We start from the raw sequence: 18,895 nt of genomic DNA, 5'->3' as shown, positions 1-18,895 counted from the left end.
CCATCTGAGAGGAGGACCTCAGAGCAAGCGGTACACACCTCAATGTATCTGTTTCCCATGTGATGCTTGTGTCTTTGCAGCGCTAGATCTCTATGCTCTTCATTTACAAACCTGACGAGAGCCTCCCCGTTCCTTCTACCTTGGGCATTGAGGCAGAGTGCAGCACCTCCCCTGCAAGATTAAAATTACAGACATAACCACTCCATGGCTAGGGCAAGTGAAGCACTACAAAGGTAGAGGTAGGTTCTTTGCTACTAACTTGGCAATATTTAAGCCTTTGAAGAACTTTGCTATGTCTTGGTCAGATGACTGCCAGGGGAGCCCTCTTGCTCGGATGACAGCGTTGTCGTCCACAAGCTCCATCTTGCTGCTGCAGGCACCAAGAGAAGAAACAATGCAGAGAGGGCTCCAGCAGGTCTCAAACACAAACCACTGCCTGTCACCTGCACTCCAGTAACAAGCTTCTGTCTGCTGGGTGAGGGGAAGGGACTGCCAGGGCTGAAATCCATAACCAAGTCACAGCACGTGGCAGCGTTGCCCTTTTCCCAAGCTGCCCCTTTCCCAGCTGCCCTCTGCACTGCACCACATCTGCTCCTTGAACTCTCCTTTCCTTGAGCATTCTCCCGCTTCACTCTCCCCTCATGAGATACTGATGTGTGGTACTTCCCTGTTAGTCAAATAAGGTAAGTACAACGAAGTTAGAAGTTAAATACTTGCTCTGCTAATCCTGGCTAACTGGAGATTGAAGCAGAGCAGTTAGACATAAGTAAAGCCAGCGTCTGATGGTGTGCACTCTTAGTCAGTGTGGATTTGTTTGGGATTTTACTTAGGCTGAGGACTCCTCCCTGAGGGGTTTTGCCTTAACATTTTGTGTTTGGGCCACTGCTGCACTACTGGAGGCTAACATAGCCACAGGCAAGGCTGGCTGCTTAGCATGGGAATAGCTCAGCCACAGAGAGCCAGATTTAATTGGTCATTACCACAGCCTCTTTTGTTCTCTTGCATGTTCAAAATGCCATGTAGAACAAAACGCTGACAGCTACCCATGGCCGCCTTTCTGGCAATTGGAGGGACAGGCTGCCACAAGGAGTCCATGGGACTGATTGAGCAGCTGCCTGCCCTCATGTGAGAGAGAGAGCTGTGCTCTGCAGCAGGAGGGCCATGTTTCAGATTGTATTCTAAGTTCTCAGGTGACTTTTCCTGTAGATGTCTGTCCAGAACTGCTGCTTACATCACCCAATCCTCTATCTCAATAGTTCGCCTCAAGAAAAAATAAGCAATTAGTACATGTGTTTGTGCAAATAAGATAGTGTTACCTTTTTCAATGACAGGCCTTTGCAGTTCAAACAAAGTCTATATTTCATTTATCATCACAAATCAGACAGGAATCTTTTACCTCATGACCGGATTTCATTAGCAAAAGGGGAAAGAGAAACTTAGAACAACACTAAAACTAAAAGCTGCCTGAACTGATCTCATTGGACAATCCCTGCCAGTATTGCTGCATTCTGCTCTTGCCTCCTTTGGTTCAGAATGCCAGTATCATCAATTATGATGACAGTTCATTAATCTGGAAGGGGTAAGCAAGCATTCACACAAGAAGGGAATCGGAATAAGGTCAGTTTAAGATTGGTCTCCTGTGATAGTGCAGAGCAAGTAGCCAGCAACACTGGAAAAACCCCTACACAAGAAAAAGTCATCATGATGTGTATTCAGCAACTGTGAAGCAAACTGCAGGAAAAGTGCAATAGTTAATACTAATAGGGTTACTTCTGCAAAAATGCTCACGTTCTTTGTTAACAGCACAGCACACTCAACATCCATTATATGTACTTATCAGAACCCACAACTCCCAGCACCTAACAAGCAACAGTTTCCTGCCAGGCTTCAGTCCTACATCTAATGCAGTTCTCTATATGCTTTCCCACTTAAAACCTCTAATTTATTCTCACAGCAGTGACAGGATAAACAAAAAATAACAGCAACAGCTATTTGCAAATAATTCATACAGAAAAGTACAGCTCATATATGCAGTGTCTGGCTTTTTTTTTTTTTTTCTTTTCTTTTTTTTTTTTTTTTTTTTTTTAAGGAGAGAAAAGGGAAAAGATACATACCAAGGCCCACTTTCAAATTTGTAGTTCACTCTTTCTGGATCTGAAAACCTGTGATCTAGGAAACATGGTACAAGTTATTTCCTTCTGCCACAGCAGGCAAAACACACAGGCGAAAATAAATAAGCAACAGAAAAGACCAGTTCCTCACACTTACTATACGGTTCAGATATCAGTGTTAAAATAATGTTCCCCATATCTTCAACTCGAGAGGCTCCATAGGCGAGTGCTGAACTGTTCTTGTCAAGATTTAAATCTTTGTGTGGAGTTAAGGTAATCATCACCAGATAGATTTCAAATTGGTCTCCTACTAAAGCAGCAAGCTTTAACATTATCTTAATGGTAAGTCGCATCTCAGGGGAAGATTTAATCCATTTTCCTGCTGGGATGCATCAGCTGCACTGGGTTTGCTGCTGCTTTGGCCTCTAACTACTGCCACCTGCGGGAGTGTGAGGTCAATCCAGAAAGTGTCTGGGGACATGAGGCCTCACAATAAAGACATACATATTTAATATAATCATGCATTTTGTATATCTGAAAGACAGAAACACTCTGGCATGCAGAAAAGACTGGAGTCCTGTCCTCTTTAATTAAGATCATCTTTAATCTCCAGGGGAAGATCCAGGGATGGAGGAAAAACAAACCATCAACTAGAAACTGAAAGAGACGTAACACATGTTTTCTAAACGATTGAGTACTTTACCTAAAGTAGAGTAAATATGTTACCACTTGGATAAAATTTACTAGCAGCACCTTGTCTAAATCTCACCTATTTGAAGCTCCAGCCTGAGCTTTGTCCTGTTAAGCAGTGTTAGGAAAAAAATAAAATAAAAAAAATTAGCTTAGAGTGCATCATTACGGATAACCAAGAGACAAACCAGAGTCTGACAACCCATAGTGCCTTCCACAACCCTTCAGATCAGAAAAAAAAGAAAAAAAAAAACAGCAAGGATAAACTCCCTGCTAATAAGGAGCAGGAAGAACTCTATCTTGGGCTGTAGATTGACCAGATACAAATCCACATTCATTGAGAGAGTCAGATTTAAGTTGTATATACCAAGCGTTTATTATAGTCTCTTTCCTCCTTCTAGCTGTGTTTGATCGCTGTAACAGAACAGGAAGATTACTTGCAACTTGCAATTTATCAAGTCAACTTCTTTTAAAAGGACTTTTTCCTATCCCCATCTCTTTCTTTGAAGAGAAAATGGTTTAAAAAAAAAAAAAAAATCAAAACAAGAAGTAAACTATAAAGTAGTTTGAAGCAGTATTTGCTTTTTCTGTCTTATCACTTCAGTTTAAGATAGTATAGAAGGAAAAAAGGTTTTTTAAACAATAATCTCTATCCTGGCACAGCAGAACAGTAAAGCAAGGCATTCAAAACAGATGAATGCAACAGTTACTTGCTCACATTTCCATAAATGTACAAAAGATTCATTTCAAATGCATAGTCTGTATTTTGATGCTCAGAAGTTGCTTTTCCATCCCAGATGGCAAAGCTCCTCTTAAAGAAAAGGTTTTCTCCACCTAAAATTGATCATATTTTGAGTTGGCAGATGTCAACACGAAAGACAAGGAGTAGAGGAACAATTCCTGTTAGAAACAGGCAATGCACACTCACTTTATTCTATCATCTGAACACAAGTCATGGGGAACAAGCATACAAATGTCACTGGGGAACAAAGTCTTCCCATCATTTGTGACATGACAGCAAGTCATTCCTACAAAAAACTTTTTTTTTTTTTTTAAATCTCAGGACTAAAACAACTTTAAAAAGTAATTAACTGAGTCAACAAATCTCTTCCACAACAAAGACAGGAAAAATGCAGCACTGAAGCTCTGAGACTAATTTGATTTTGAGACTTTGCTGGGCTTTCAGTCTGAATTGGAGTGTGGAATGTGAGAGGACAGCGCTTAATCAGCTTCAGATGCACTTGTAAGAAGACTCACCATAGTTTAAAATTAAGAGGCAAAAATCAAACCACGTAAATTAAGCCAGTGATCCATCTCTGCAGCTTGCACTGCCAAACAGTCTGCAAGCCATTGCCATCATCTGCCCTCCAAATATCATTGGAGTAAACTGGTCAAAAGCATTACATGGTCCTCTTAAAACCAAACAAAAAACCTGAACAAGCCACATGAAACAACCCCAAAACATAATTTAAGAGACAGTCACCAGTGTTTATGACAACACAGTACTTCTTCATTGCTCTTTCTTCCTAAGCCATCCACCAAAGCTTGTCTTTCTCTACCAGCACCTGGGAAAGGAAGGGTGGGGGGCTGAAAAGAAAACAAACATTGCACACATTGCCTTCATCACTGGCACAGAGGCTGTCTAGTCAGCAGCACGCAGATGTTTCTGTGCAGCTCAGGTAGCAAAGCAGAGAAGCACTTCTCCTTCACCAGACATCACACCTATGCAGAGCTTCTCCCAGCTAATGAGACATTGCTGGAAATGCAGATATTGGAAACCTGGTCTTGCCTATTTCTTTGTGATTAGTGGAGTTACTTTTTTTTTTTTTTTAAATATTTCCTATAGTAAAGAACTCAGGTAGTAGTTTCAGCAGGTATTAGGAGAAAGATACATGTACTCACAGTGGCTTTGCTACCAGACCATGCTGTCACAACTGAAGACACATTAACAATTGCCACTTGCAAAGCCAGATATTTCTGCAAGTGATGAGCTCTAGAAGATGGGACAGGGCACTGAAGCAAGGCCACAACACAAGGAAAAACAAACACTCCCACCCCACTTACATTTTCTTCAGAAGACATCGATCAACAGGAGATAGTTCCTAGAAATACCCTGGTGCCAACAAAACTGGTGCCAGGTGTTCAGACATAGGGAGTCAGTTGAGCAAACAGCCCTCCAGATTAATATAAGCACAGCAGGAGGGGAGGAAGAAATTTATCACCATTAGTAGGAATGAGAGAAGAGACATCACTCCCACCTTTGCCTCTGATTAGCTGGAAGCAAGGCTTTTAGACAAGGCTGAAGAAGAAAATTGTTCATGTTCTGCACATGTCATTATTGCACTCCTTCACAACTTCAACTAAGTGAAAACCTGAATTCTGATGAACATGCCTATCCATAGACAGATGCACCTCTACCAACCAAGTAGCTGGAAATAAAGGATGCTTAGGAAAAAAAGCTGCTAATGGAACAGTCAAAAAAAAAAAAAAAAAATCAACACTCGCTTTCTGAAGATACAGGAGCCCCCATGTTTGTTTGTGTACACTGATGCCTTAAAGCTTGAAAGCTTGTCCATCCAAGGAAAATGGGGTGGGGGGGGAAGATAAAGTTGATGTTCGCAGATAAATTTACATTTAAAGCAAAGCAAGAATGAAGTTGGCTGTCTAAAGCTACTAGAATGCATACTCTGATACTGCATATAAGCAAAGTAGGGTGCAAAAGGTGCACTGAAACAATAGAAAACAAGGCTTTTCCTAACCTTGTTGCACAGCAGCAGTGCCATGAGCAACATACAGCACACTGAGGGGTGGTACACCTCACATCAGCTTGTAAACGGGGGAGACACTTCTAAATTGCTCCCTGATTCTTCACTGCTGTTCATCCACTGTCAGTGTCCTCCAAGCCCTTCTCCTCCACTTCTCAGGGTCTCAACTCCCTTCTTAACCACAGCAAGAGTGAAGTTGAATACTCAATTAGCTCAGAGGATACAAGATGAACTACATATACTTTTATGCTCTGCACTGATTCTGCTTCTCCCTCTTTCTGCTATTTTAGGTCTCTACTGACAGAATGCTACCTTAATTCAAGTAATATCTATAAATAGACATTATCTGATGCTACCTAGTTTCTGGGTACTACCACAGGATATACAAATAGCAGTGCACAAGATTCTTGGGTAATATTCATTAATGGGGCTTTGCTAGCTAGTGTTAAGTACTGGTGGTTATAACTGCGCTCTGCGTACTGGTTGTCAAGACATCCAGGTCATAAAACAAGTTTCAGTATTGTAGTATCCAGATCTTATCCATAGCATTAAACAGACTGTTCTGAAGTACGCCTGTGTTTCTACTGACAACACCCACCAGTACTCTTAGCAAGGAGTTACCTCCACAAAACCCAGCTGAGAAGCGAATGGAGCAAACCATACAGTGGAGGAAGCAATAGTTATTTGCCTTTTAATGACTTCTGCACGCCCAATCTTGAGGCAAAGGATGAGTCTTCTGCAGACTGCATTCTGAATAGTCATGCAAGCTTTGTTCACTCCACCCTAAAGGCACTCACAGCAGTGAGAACTGGCTTAGCAAGCTTTGCAAATCAAGAGGTGCAGCAAGTTTGGGAGGATGCAAGAAGAACAACCCTGCTTCTTTGGTACACTGACATGTTTAAAGAGATTTCAACAGAACAGAGTTCCTCTCCTTGCCAGAACAGGATCATTTCTTCCAAGTTTTTTGTTACTCAAAATTTCTCATCATTGTCCTGCTGTCTCTATAATGCTGACTTATGTAATGCTGACTAAAGGAAGTCTGCCACAATCCCATCTCCTGCACCAGGAAACAGCTTGGAGACTGTAAATTAAGAAGTAGTGGCATAGGTAACAGTTAGAACTAGTTTCAGTTCTTCCTTAGCCCCTCAAATACAATGGCATTTGAAGTACTTCCTTGTCCTGCATTAAGAGAAATCAGGGGCTGTTTGCAGAAGGATTTCATCATTTCTTTGGGGGCTGAACGCATGATGCAAAGCTTTCACCCAAGCTCTTACATCCAGAAAGATGTAGTTACTATACACGATTTCAAGTAGTTCACTGAAGGAATAAGGCCTAGAAGTTCTTTCTAAAAGAAAAGTCACTTAGCCAGATACTTAGTTTAACATTTTTCTTTTCAAGATCACTCAAAGAAGGCAAGCATTAAGTATACAGTCAAGCACCAGCTGTCCAGTGCTTTACAGCCTGGAATATGCTTCCTGAATGACAGCAGCAGAAGATAATATCCTTTGACTGCTGGGAGCTGTGGAGGACACACTCCATCAGCCTTTAACTTGTTTAGCCAAATGCTACCAGCCAAAATACAAGCATCTGAAAGGCTCCTCCAGGTTTAACCAACTGTACATCAATAGCCAGCTTTCCCATAACTCTTTCATATCACTCAAGCTTCCTGTCATTGAGCACAACCGTGTTACATCTGGGTCAGCAGATTTAAGCACATTAAGGGATTTGCCCAAACACATTCTACTCCTGCTCCCACCAGTCTGGGAATGCAGTCTTCTGCAGCCTTTGGTCGCACTCAAGCAAAACCTTTGCCCACGGAGCGCTAACAAACCTGGCCCACCGCAGACTGCATGCTACAAAGGAATCTCAGAGGATTCCCATCATGCAGCCCCATTAACTATGGGGCAGGAGAGCTACGCTTGCTTCCTGGAAGAGTAACAAGAGATGGATCAGGTTCTGCGTACTAGCCTGAAGCTTCAACTCACTCCATTGTATTTTAGTTCATCCATCCTCCCTTCTTTACCACCTCCCCAGCACTTCAAGTTCTGATTTAAGTTCCTTTCCAGTTACACTTGTCTCTGTTACATAGCAGTCTCAGAAAGAGAAGCTGTCTCACTTGAAGAAAACACCATATACAAAGTTGTTGGAACCGATCCTCAGACTTAAACATCTATTTCAACAAAAACTTTATCGCAGGCATTACATACATTCTCTCCAAGTGCAATTAACTTAATCTCCTCAGTGTCAGGAGGTGTGTAAGTTGGGACATTCCAGCAAGGCAAAGGAAAATTATCATATTGAGCAATAAAAGGAAAACGAGCAAACCTTACTTTTTCCTTGAAGGGATTCCTTTTAAGTCCCTGCAAGGACTCTGAACAATACAGGTAGAGACAGTTAATTCCAGCCATGTTGCACAGATAGAACTAGTTTATAAGTAAGAGCATCAGCAGTTACAAATCAAGGCAAACCACAAAGATAGAAACAAAATAAAGTTATTTAGACTTGCACATACCTAAAGAAAGTCTGAATTCTGGATCCAATACACCTTAAAACCACTTGGACAGACTGCCCAAGCCCTGGAGGAACAACTACTGGTAAATTCTGCCTCAGGTGGTACTGACAGGCAATGCCCAGAGTCCTACTCCCCTCTGCCAGCAGATAGGAGTGCAGTCAGTCATCATGCATCAGCTGAGCAACGAGTCTCCAGGTGTCTACATTAACAAACTGTTTCAACAGCGGCAAGACATACATCAGACATTCACAAAGGGAGGAAGCAAAGGCATCTCTCCAAAACAGCTAACAAAGCTCACTGCCATTAACTCCTCCAGCTCATGTGTTACATATTCAGTTTTTCATCATAATTTAAGAAGTCTCCATCATCCCATTTACAGACTGCAATAGTTTCCTTTTCTACATAGAGGTCCACACTCCAACACTTAGAAAGTATACTTCTTTGCTTCAGTGCAAGGGGGAAAAAAAACACAAAGATTCCTGCTCCTTCAGTAGAAGAACTGCATCTTAACTTGTAGCATTGACTTCAGCTCCAACAAATGCACATGGCACTCAAACAGAACTGATCTAACCCTCTGACTGGGTTTCAGAATCATCTGATGTGGTCTGCAAGTAGTTCTTAAGACATTCCTACTACTAAATTGAAAAAAATGATACAGACTGCATCTCACTGTCAGCACAGCCTGACGTTGAGATGTGCAGCACACAGCTTCCATGAGGCTGGATATCATGTTCACTGGCAGCATTCCTGCCTTTGCTGCACTCCTGAGCTAAAAACCTCACTACCAGTTCACATGGAGTAACTGTTCCCTCCCAACATTCACTTTTACATTAAAATAAAAGCATTAACTGTTACAGTGAGTAACCTACCAACTTTAAATTTAGATTCACAGCAGTGATTTGGATAAATATGTTAGTTACATTAAGCTGTAAAGTTTAAAGGACATCTGTAAAGGCAGTAAAGAAAATGTTCAGAAGTCAGGAAGAAACATAGGACTTTTCCCTATGGCATCGTGCATCCTCAGGGGTTTTGTTAATCTTTGTGAGAAGGCTCTGTGCAGCTCTGAGTCACTCAAAGTTCCATCACCCCTAAACAAGTGTTGCAAGCGTTACTCACATCTGTCCCAAAACTCAAGAAAAGCTGTATCAGTAGCAGACACCATCACTGTTAGAAGGATACATTCTGTCATGGCCGCAACATCCAGTTTGCTGATGTCAGGTGAGCCAGGGCAACACTTCTTGAACTCTTTCCGCAAGTCAAAAAAGGAGTAGAAGCATTCAGGCAGTAAGATATTCTGTAGAAGGAGAAGGTAGCAACTGTCAGCTCGGGCAAGTTTATTTCACTTTGTCTTTACACACCTAACTTTCCTTATAAAGGCTAGGAGAATAGCAAAAAAACAAACAGCCATTGCTGCAGAGAAGCACATATGTCTCCTCTCAGCCATTTAAGCAAGTTTATCAACTTGGTTTTTTTTTGCTTAAGCAGTGTCCTCTCTGTGGTTTAAGAAAGAGAAGTGTGCTTTTTCACTGCCAGAGAAACATTTGCTATTATTACTACTGCCTCAAATCCAATATGTAAGAGAGCAAACGCACGCTATTGCGATATTTATCGTCAATTCTTGGTTCCAATTTTTATTGTGAAAAGCCAGAGGGCACTCGTTTCAGTTCATAGAGCCAAGTAAATTTTGCAAGTCTAGCAGAAGGCATCTTGGTTTATAGACAAGGCAGAGTTTTCAGAGAAGAGTCATATTTCAAATATTTATTCCCTTAATAAAAAAGGAAACTGGGGCAGATGAAGGTTTGATATTGTGTAGAAATTATCAGCCTATGCTTGCTAACTGCTTTAATTACAGCACATGAAGCCAGGAGCAAGTCACAGAGTCAACTGCAAGCATCAATAAAATCCCTTTTGCCCCACAACTACACCTATCATACGCTTTTGTTTGTTTGTTTCAAGATGAGGAAAGAAGATCTGGGAAAACTGTTCCAACTAACACAAACACCCCTCTCCTTCAGCCTTTCTCAGAGCCACAACGCTCAGCACTCTGATTGGCAATGGTCTGCACTGCCTCTCCAGACAGAGAGCAGATTTAATGACAAGTCAGCATCATAGCAGGATGACAGGATACATGGATATACATTTAGAAAGCAAAAAGAAGTTTATTCTCTGTAACAAGTTCTGCTTTAAAAACATTAGAGCTTATCTTAGCACACAGACAGGTGCATTAGGCAAACGATCACCTTTAAAGACAAGCTTATGGAAATGCAGACGTGCTTGCCAAGACTGCCTGCTCTGGTTTTTGCACAGCTATTTTCTTCTTCCATCAGAGATCAAATTCTGCACTCAAATTCAGTTGGAACATTCAGCTTGGTTCTTAAGACCGGGCATCTTAAAGAAACATGCATTCCAGAGTCCTGTGACTTCTGCATATCTGGATTTTATCTGGCCTGAACATTCAAAGGCCAGGCTGAAGGGGGTCTGAGCAACTGGATCTAGCAGTAGAGATCCCTGATCACTGCAGGGGAGTGAGACTAGATGACCTTTAAAGGTCTCTTCCAACTCTAAGGATTCTATGATTCCATGATTTTTTGATCCGCACATCCCCAACCTCACCATCAGGGCATTCACCAGAAGACCGCAGGTCTCATAAGAAGAAAAGAAAGCAGAAAAAAGCCAATTTCTAACCAATAATTTGTAACAAAACAGCAGCAGAAGATTTTAGTGATAAGAATCAAATCGTCACCAAGACTGATATACAAGAAAAAGAAAAAAATAAAAGGAATCCTACTGCCTATACCAAACAACTGTAAGAGCTCTTCCTTCTGTTGTTCACATCATTTAGCTGCATGGGAAAGCTGTGTTTTAAAACATTTAAGACATTTTAAGTGGGAAAGTTTGTTGAAGACCTGTTTCCCCATTTCCTCCCATTCATGTTATACTCTAACACAAAGTTAAATGCATACAGAACTACTCCTTTATTATGAGCCACACGTGTGGCTTTTCTTCTAAGGTTTTTAAGGTATAAATAATAATGGCACTAACAAGTAATAAAGTGCTCATTTGATATCACTATCAGAACAACATGGACTTGCAGCATTGTCCCTTCAAAGATGGGGCAGTGAAAGGACAGGCACAGAGATCAGCAGCCCGTGGTTCAGACCAAAACTGCTCTGATGCAAAGCAGCGCACCTTCATAGCCAGCCAGGAAACAAGATGCTTTTAACACTGAGGCAGTGAATGCAGGCCTGAAGGCTTAGCGTATTGCTGCAACCCTATCACTAATGAAAAGTAAGCTGGAGCTCATAACACTGTTAGTGATTTGGCAACTCTGAAGTTACAGAAAACTCTACAGTACGGGTACTAGTCAGCCTTTCAGCATGCCTCCTACCACTGCTCCCTTCCTCACAAATGCAAGCACCGCCCTCACAGGGCCAACTGAGCATACAAAGATTGAAAGCTGCTGAAGCTAAAGGGGAATGTCAGATTTCAAAAGGCAGTTAACCACATTCAACATGAACTGTTTGGCAACATCCCCAAACTACCACTTGTTAACCCATTGTAGCTCCTGCAGCAGTACATCAGCAGATATATTCTGCTCATATGATGCCCCTTTCTCAAACACACAATTCAAAGACATCCTTCTGGCTTAACCTTGAAAGGCACCTGGGAGCTGCATAGACATTAGCATTCACCACTGCTTGTGCCACCCATGCAGACAGGCTCATAGTTTGCTAATTATACACTGAATGATAAACAATATTTGGATTACAGAGGTCCCCTCACACTACACATTTTGAAGAGAAGCTGTTATTATTTTTAAAGTGAATACACAGAGAACATTAAAAGGCAAACTTAAGAGACAGCTACATACCTTTTTGGAAGTTTCAGGATGCAGAACCTGTCTAATGTGCAACTGTCCATCAGTACAGAAACAAAAGGAAGTACCTACACCGATGTTCAGCTCATTGCTCACAGACTGATTAAACTGGAAGCAGGAACAACAAAAGACAAATGTAAAAGATCTGAGCTGCTGCATGAGGAAGTCTCACCAATTGATAGCGTTAATCCTGGCCAGCCGGATTACAGAGCTGGAGTTTCTTTTTCATTTGCCTGTTGCAGATTTATTGCTTACTAACTTAGTGTGTGATGTCCCTCATGGTATTATCTTCATAAGAAAATTGCTCTTTTCCCCCTTCAATCAAGATGTGGCCAGGCACACACAGTGTACATTGTGAAAATGATTCTTTTTCCAGAAGCATTTGTGCGAGCTCTGCAGAGAGGCAAAACTGGTTGCAGAAAACACACTTGGGCACACTGAGAGAGAAAGGCTTTCATCCCTGAGCTCAGTGAGAGTCCCATACACCCTTCTTATTTAGAAGCTTCAGTGGTACTACATTCTTTCCAGAGTAAAGAAGACACCACGAGCCTTAACAGGGCTTGCCAGCACCCAATCTTTTCACAGGACACCTCAGCTTAGCCACTTACATGAGTGAAGAGGCAGCTGCAGCTATGACTCAGGGCCCAGCAGGACAGGAGACAAGATCAGGGGATGCCTAGCCCTCACCTTCCTCTCCTAGGGGTTCAGTCCTACCTCTTAAGTTGGGAGAGCAAAAGAAAGCTTCACAACACCCATCACAAGCCTGACCCATGTGTGGGTATGAGTCTCTACTACTTCGATGGCAGGGAGGGAAGGATGTGGGGTAAATGCAGCTTTCCAGCTCCCACCCAGGGCCGCTAGCACCCATCAGCTGGCTACAGGGTATCACCTGTCTCAATGCCTGCTCCAGCGATGGAGCCTGTGCCAGGCTCTCCACGTCCACCTTGGTGACCTCGTGGCACTCAGCCGTCAGTTCCGGGTGGTCGGGGCGGACCAACACATCGTGCGGGTGCCCCAGCTCCAGGGAAAGCAGAGGAGGGGCGAGTCAGCACCCGGGTTGAGCTTCTCACCTGCAGCCCCAGCCCTGCCCTCCACCAGGACCTGCACCAGCCCAACATACCCACAGCCAGCCCGGCTCCCGGGCCACCAAGCGTAGCAAGGGGACAAGGGGAGCAGCAGCTCGGGGTCCTCCCTCCTCGCTCAGAGGGAAAATACCTTCTTAGTCCTCAGGTCGACCACCTTCCACAAGAGCTGGAGCAGCTCTCGCTCATCCGAGCCTAGCCTCGCCCCGTTGGTGCCCGCCGTGGTCACAAAAAGGATCACCAGGTAGTCGGGAGACGCCGTCATGGTGCCGCCGGGCCAGGGGAAGTGGGAAAGGATGGGAAGCAAAAAAAAAAAAAAAAGGGGGGGGGGGGGGAAAGAAAGCGAAGGAGAGGAGAAGGAAAAGAAGAGGCCACAAACTTTCCCTGCTGGAGGAGCTTCCAAGCAAGACCCAAGTGGTACAGCCCCCACCTGCAGCCCGGCTCCCTGGGGACTTGACGCGGGGGAGACGCTCAGGCACCCGTTTCCGTCCCCTTCCCCCCCTTCTATTATTTTTTTTTTTTCCTCTCCTGGGGGTGGGAGGCAGCCGCTCCCACGCCGGCTGCACCCCTGAGAAGCGCGCAATGGCTGCGGGCTTTTCTGTTTGGGGCCGCGGCCCTACCTGCCCGCCCCCCGGCCCACGTGGTGCAGGTAGCACACACACCTGGCCCCGCCCGCCCATTGGCCCCGCCGAGCCGGGACGTGGCAGCCGCGGGCAGGGGGTTGGCGGAGCGGGTAGCGCTGATTGCGGGCGGGGCTGGGACCAGACGGGGAGCTAAGCGGCCAGCGCCGCCCCGGCTCTTCAGGAGGCCCCGACGGGAATCCCCCCATCCCCAGCTCCCTCCTTCCCTTCTTTCCTCCTTCCCTCCTTCCTTCAGTCTCCTAACTCGGCGGCCCGCACCCCGCCGGGCACCGCGCTCCTCCCGCTGTCGGCAAGGTGCGCCCGCTCCTGCCGGGACACGTTGCGGGCGGGCAGCGCGCATCCCCGGCCCCTCCCGCCCCGCCTCGACGGGAGCCCCGAGCGGGCTCCGGCCGGCTGCTTCAGCTTCTCCCGCTGCCGTGCTTCAGACAGAGGCTTCCCTGCTGCACCGGTGCTCTCGAGCCGGCCGCGTTTGAGGGTATCCCCTAACTTTGGCACCGTGAGCGCAGCTCTTCCTCGAGGGCTGATGAACAGCGGTGGTTTGGTTCCTTGTGACGACAGCTTCTTCCCCGAAGGTTTTATTGTTATTATTATTAATTTATTTATTTTCACCACTAAATTGATTTCTTAAGTGCACATGGCTCAGAAAGTGATTTTCCTCTACAAAACTGCAGACAAGCTTGCTGAAAACAAAATCAAACAAATAACTCTGACTCTCCCCGATGAAATCCTGCAGCACGTCCAGTTCTTTAACAACCCTATGGCACATTTCTGGCTTCGTAGTGATGCTTCTTCACGAGTGTCTGAGAGAAGATTTAGGTTGGATGTCAGGGAGAAATTCTTTACAGAGAGAGTGGTGAGGTGCTGGAACAGGCTGCCCAGAGAGGTTGTGGATGTCCTGTCTCTGGAGGTGTTCAAAGCCAGGTTGGATGGGGCCCTGGGCAGCCTGGTCTAGTATTAAATGTGAAGGTTGGTGGCCCTGCCTGTGGTGGGGGGGTTGGAGATTCATGATCCTTGAGGTCCCTTCCAACCCTGGCCATTCTGTGATTCTGCGATTCTGTGAGCGTTTGCCAGGATGATCGTGCGCATTGTACTCTTGTCCATCGCCGCGCCTTGTGTCAGAGCAGGATCACAGCTTGCACCATCTCTCATTACCCCAAGCACATGGATGGTTTGGCAGCACAGCCCGTGTTTCGCAAGCGTGCTGGGCTTGGGGATCCTGCCAGCCACTCACGTTGTGCCGGCTGCCCTGTCCTGACGTGTTTTGTCAGGCTGCCTACAGAGCATGCGCCTTGCAGAGACTTTCACCAGGCTCCTGCTTGATAACTGATGTGCCCCAGTGACAGCCTTTGCACGGTGGAAGCTGCCTGGAGTCATTTTCAACTTTGGGGGGTTTTAAGATTCTGCTAATGGCATTCACTGACTGATGGCAAATGTGTTCCTACTGATTTAAAAGCTGAAATTTGATGCGTTAATCTACATTAGGAAACATCTGAGATGACTGTGCCCCGACTGTAGGAAGGGCAGAGCCCCTACTTTTCTTTGTGGATTTGTATTCTATCTATCTATCTTGCCTCTTTCCGTTTAGGAACCTCAGACTCCTGAACTTATTTTTAGCACAAGCTACCATGACACTGAGTAACCTCCTTCATAGATTAAACAGTACCCCGAAAGCATTTTCAATTTCCATTACGTCTCACAGGCTCTTCAAAGAATCACAGAATGGCCTGGGTTGAAAAGAACACAATGATCATCCAGTTTCAACCCCCTGCTATGTGCAGGGTTACCAACCACCAGACCAGGCTGCCCAGAGCCACATCCAGCCTGGCCTTGAATGCCTCCAGGGATGGGGCATCCACAACCTCCTTGGGCAACCTGTTCCAGTGTGTCACCACCTTCTGTGTGAAAAACTTCCTCCTAATGTCTAACCTAAACCTCCCCTGTCTTAGTTTAAAACCATTCCCCCTTGTCCTGTCACTATCCACCCACGTAAACAGCCATTCCCCCTCCTGTTTATATGCTCCCTTCAAGAATTGGAAGGCCACAATGAGGTCTCCCTGGAGCCTTCTCTTCTCCAATCTTCTCCACCTTCTTCATTAATCGGTACCTTACTTGTTTGCTATTTTTTGAAGCCACTTAGCATTAATTGCTACTGCAGTGCCATTACATTCTATTTTTCTCTTTCTTGGGTAACACGTCCCCTAAAATGCCTGTTTCCCAGTCACAGTTCCCATTCCACCCTGCTTCTTTTATGCCTCCAGTACCCGGTCTGACAGCATGCACCAGTTGGTCAGGTTCCTGTGTTTTGTTGCCCAGGCTCTTGGCATTTGTGTGCTGCCATTCCAGTTGCTTCTCCCTGGCTGTATGTTATCCCTGGGCCTGGTTAAGCGTGTTTGCGAGAAGTGTCATCTTCCAGATGACATCAGTGTTAGTACCTACAGGCAGGTACTAGGATGGTCTGGGGCACAACAACCTCTCACAGTTGTTGCTCTCCCAGCACTGTGTTCTCCCTGTACTTCTGTACTTGCTGTACTTCTCTCATATACCTTCTCCTCCTGCAATGTTTTACTTTTAGCCCCTTTGCTAATCTCGGTATAATCTCAGGTTTTCTGTCCTTTCTTTATTAGTTCTGACCCCTCACTCCCATATCACTTTGTACCACATTCTGTTTCAGGGGATTTCTGAAACTATCCATATCTTCCTGCATGCCAAGAAGCTGGTCTTAACACTGCCTTCCTGACCACTGAGACAGACCTGTGTGACTACTTCATAGAATCACAGGGTTGGAAGGGATCTCTAGAGATCATCTAGTCCGGCCCCCCTGCTAAAAGCAAGTTCCCTACAGTAGGTTGAACAGGAGAGCACCCAGGCAGGTCTTGAATATCTCCAGAGAAAGAGACTCCACAACCTCTCTGGGCAGTTTGTTGCAGTGCGCTGTCACCCTCACAGTAAACAAGCTCTTTTGCATGTTTGTTTGGAACTTGCTGTGTTACAGTTTTTGCTCATTTCCCCTTGTCCTGTTGCTGCACAACACTGACAGGAGCCTGGCCCCATCCACTTGACTCTCGCACTTTAGATATTTATAAACACTGGTAAGATCCTCTCTCAGTCTTCTCTTCTCCAGGCTGAACAGCCTCAGCTCTCTCAGCCTTTCCTCACATAGGAGATGTTCCAGCCCCTTCATCACCTTTGTGGCCCTCTGCTGGACTCCCTCTATATGATTTCTGTCTTTTTTGAAGAGGAGCCCAGAACTGGACAGTACACCAGATGTGGCCTCACCAAAGCAGAGGAGAAGGATAGCCTACTGCAACCTGCTGGCCGCTCTCTTTTTAATGCTCCCCAGGACACCTTCTTGGCCACAGGGGCACCTGCTAGCTCACGGCCAGCCTGTTGTACACCAGGACACCGCAGCTCTTCTCTGCAGAGCTTCCTTTCAGCAGGTCAGTGCACTCATACTGATGAGTGCGTCTGTACTTCTGTTCCTGAAGCTTCTTCTCTCTCACCATAAGCTCCCTTCCTCCAAGTTTATTTTATATCAGCCTGTGACTGCACATCTCATTTCTCCACGTTTCTCACAAGCCTGTGAGTTCTGCATCCCATCCTGCTCTATAGCTCCACAGCAAAATCTTCTGTTCATCCCAATACCACCTGCAGCTCTGTTCTTCTTCCCTGTGCAGACCTTTGGTCCAAGACAGATCTTCAATCACAGCTTTCTGCATCACCCTATTGTTTTCTTTCAAAACATCACCTTTCTAAAACCATAAGGGGAGAATCAGCAGAACTGTATCGTTTTGCTGAAATATGTTAATGGTTACCACCAAGTGTTTTTCTGATCTAATTGCTGCTGGGAATCAAACTGTTTTCCTCAATTTCACTGGTCAATAATTGTATCTGATCATCATCAATGACATTGTATTCATCACCACCTGAACCTAATGTTGCAAAACACAGAATTAAAGTCACAGAGGCACAACTGTTTCCAGCTATAGGGAGTCTCTGTAAATAAAAATGAAGGTCTGGAATCGCTCTACCACTTGCTCCAATTACTAGCATTAGCTGACCTGGCTGTGACACTGTTCTAAGAGAAGCCCTTGACTGTGTACAGACCACAGTGCTTCACTTGGAGTACATCTAAAAAGAGATGCTCTTGCATAAAAGTAAAAAAAAGAGCTTACTGGTATAACCAAAATAAGTCATGGCAAGTGCCACTACCATCTGTAAGGCAGTGTGTTACTTCAGCAAAGTAAATTCAAGTATTTGTTTTTCAATATAAATATGTTACATTTCACTCTGGGAGTTGCTTATCCATCAGGACAAGAGATGGTTCCAGCCCAGGGCAAGATTGAAAGCTGACTAATCATTTGCCAGTATTGCCAATGAGACCCTTTGATTCTCAAATTCCACAATGTTTCTGTGAAGGGATTTCCAGTATTTTAAGCACATCTGTGGAAATGGTATGGGGAGGCAGTGTTGTGATGTCAGTGGTCAGGCACTGGAGTGGGCTGCCCAGGGAGGTGGTGGAGTCACCGACCCCGGAGGTGTTCAAGGAATTGTTCGGATGTTGTGTGTGGGACATGGTCTAGTGAGTGCGATTGGTGATGGGGGGATGGTTGGACTGGATGATCTTGAAGGTCTTTTCCAACCTCAGTGTCTCTGTGATTCTGTGATTCAGAAGTCATTCCAGTTCCTGGATCTTCAGCAGTGCCACAAAACCTGTCATCTGTAGCAGCAATGAACGTGGCTGTGGAACATTGCGTTGCACCGTGGGTCCCCAACACACAGTGTGGGGACAGAGCTTCCTGAGCTGCTTTCAGCGCGGGCAATGGAGATACAGAATCAGTCAGAACTGATGCAACGAGCAGCAAGCTTAGCTACTAGAATGAAATAAAGGGCCTCATCAGTTCCTGGTGCACACACAACAGCTTATTTCATTAAGAACCAGAAGACACAGATAACGAGGTATAATTATCACCACTAAGGAAAGCAGAGGGATTTGTCTGAAGCTAGCAGTTAGAAGTGCCCCGCGTTTTCTCTCCTTCCTCTAAAAGACACAGAGAGCTGTTCTGTGACGGAACCCACACAGAAGCCCCGTCACCGCACACAACTCGCACCACATCAGTGCCACGGGTGCCGCGGGCTGCCTTCAGCTTCACAGCGCGTACACTTTATTACCGTTACAGAACGGCTGCGAGGAACTGTCCTGCACGACGGGCTCGTACG

At 45.1% G+C, this 18,895-nt stretch overlaps 1 protein-coding gene across 2 annotated transcripts in view; it reads right to left on the bottom strand.

Annotated features, from left to right (window-relative positions):
• ESRP1 (epithelial splicing regulatory protein 1) overlaps positions 1-13,340 on the bottom strand; it is a 29,288-nt gene extending 15,948 nt beyond the window's left edge. For both annotated transcript variants that reach the window (XM_042869186.1, XM_042869185.1), the window contains exons 1-8: positions 13,171-13,340; positions 12,845-12,973; positions 11,950-12,063; positions 9,258-9,372; positions 2,269-2,367; positions 2,115-2,169; positions 260-370; positions 39-171 (exon numbers count right to left, since the gene is read on the bottom strand). In XM_042869186.1, coding sequence (XP_042725120.1) covers positions 39-171; positions 260-370; positions 2,115-2,169; positions 2,269-2,367; positions 9,258-9,372; positions 11,950-12,063; positions 12,845-12,973; positions 13,171-13,302 — 888 coding nt within the window. In that variant the 5' untranslated portion in view covers positions 13,303-13,340. The remainder of the gene's footprint in view (positions 1-38; positions 172-259; positions 371-2,114; positions 2,170-2,268; positions 2,368-9,257; positions 9,373-11,949; positions 12,064-12,844; positions 12,974-13,170) is intronic.
• Between the last annotated feature and the right edge of the window lie 5,555 nt (positions 13,341-18,895).

This window comes from Lagopus leucura, unplaced genomic scaffold, assembly GCF_019238085.1.
Source record: "Lagopus leucura isolate 7727_CA_CO unplaced genomic scaffold, USGS_WTPT01 Super-Scaffold_100002, whole genome shotgun sequence".
Taxonomy (NCBI): Eukaryota; Metazoa; Chordata; class Aves; order Galliformes; family Phasianidae; genus Lagopus; species Lagopus leucura.
Note: the sequence above shows the minus strand (reverse complement) of the source record. Positions and strands in the feature narration are given on the sequence as shown.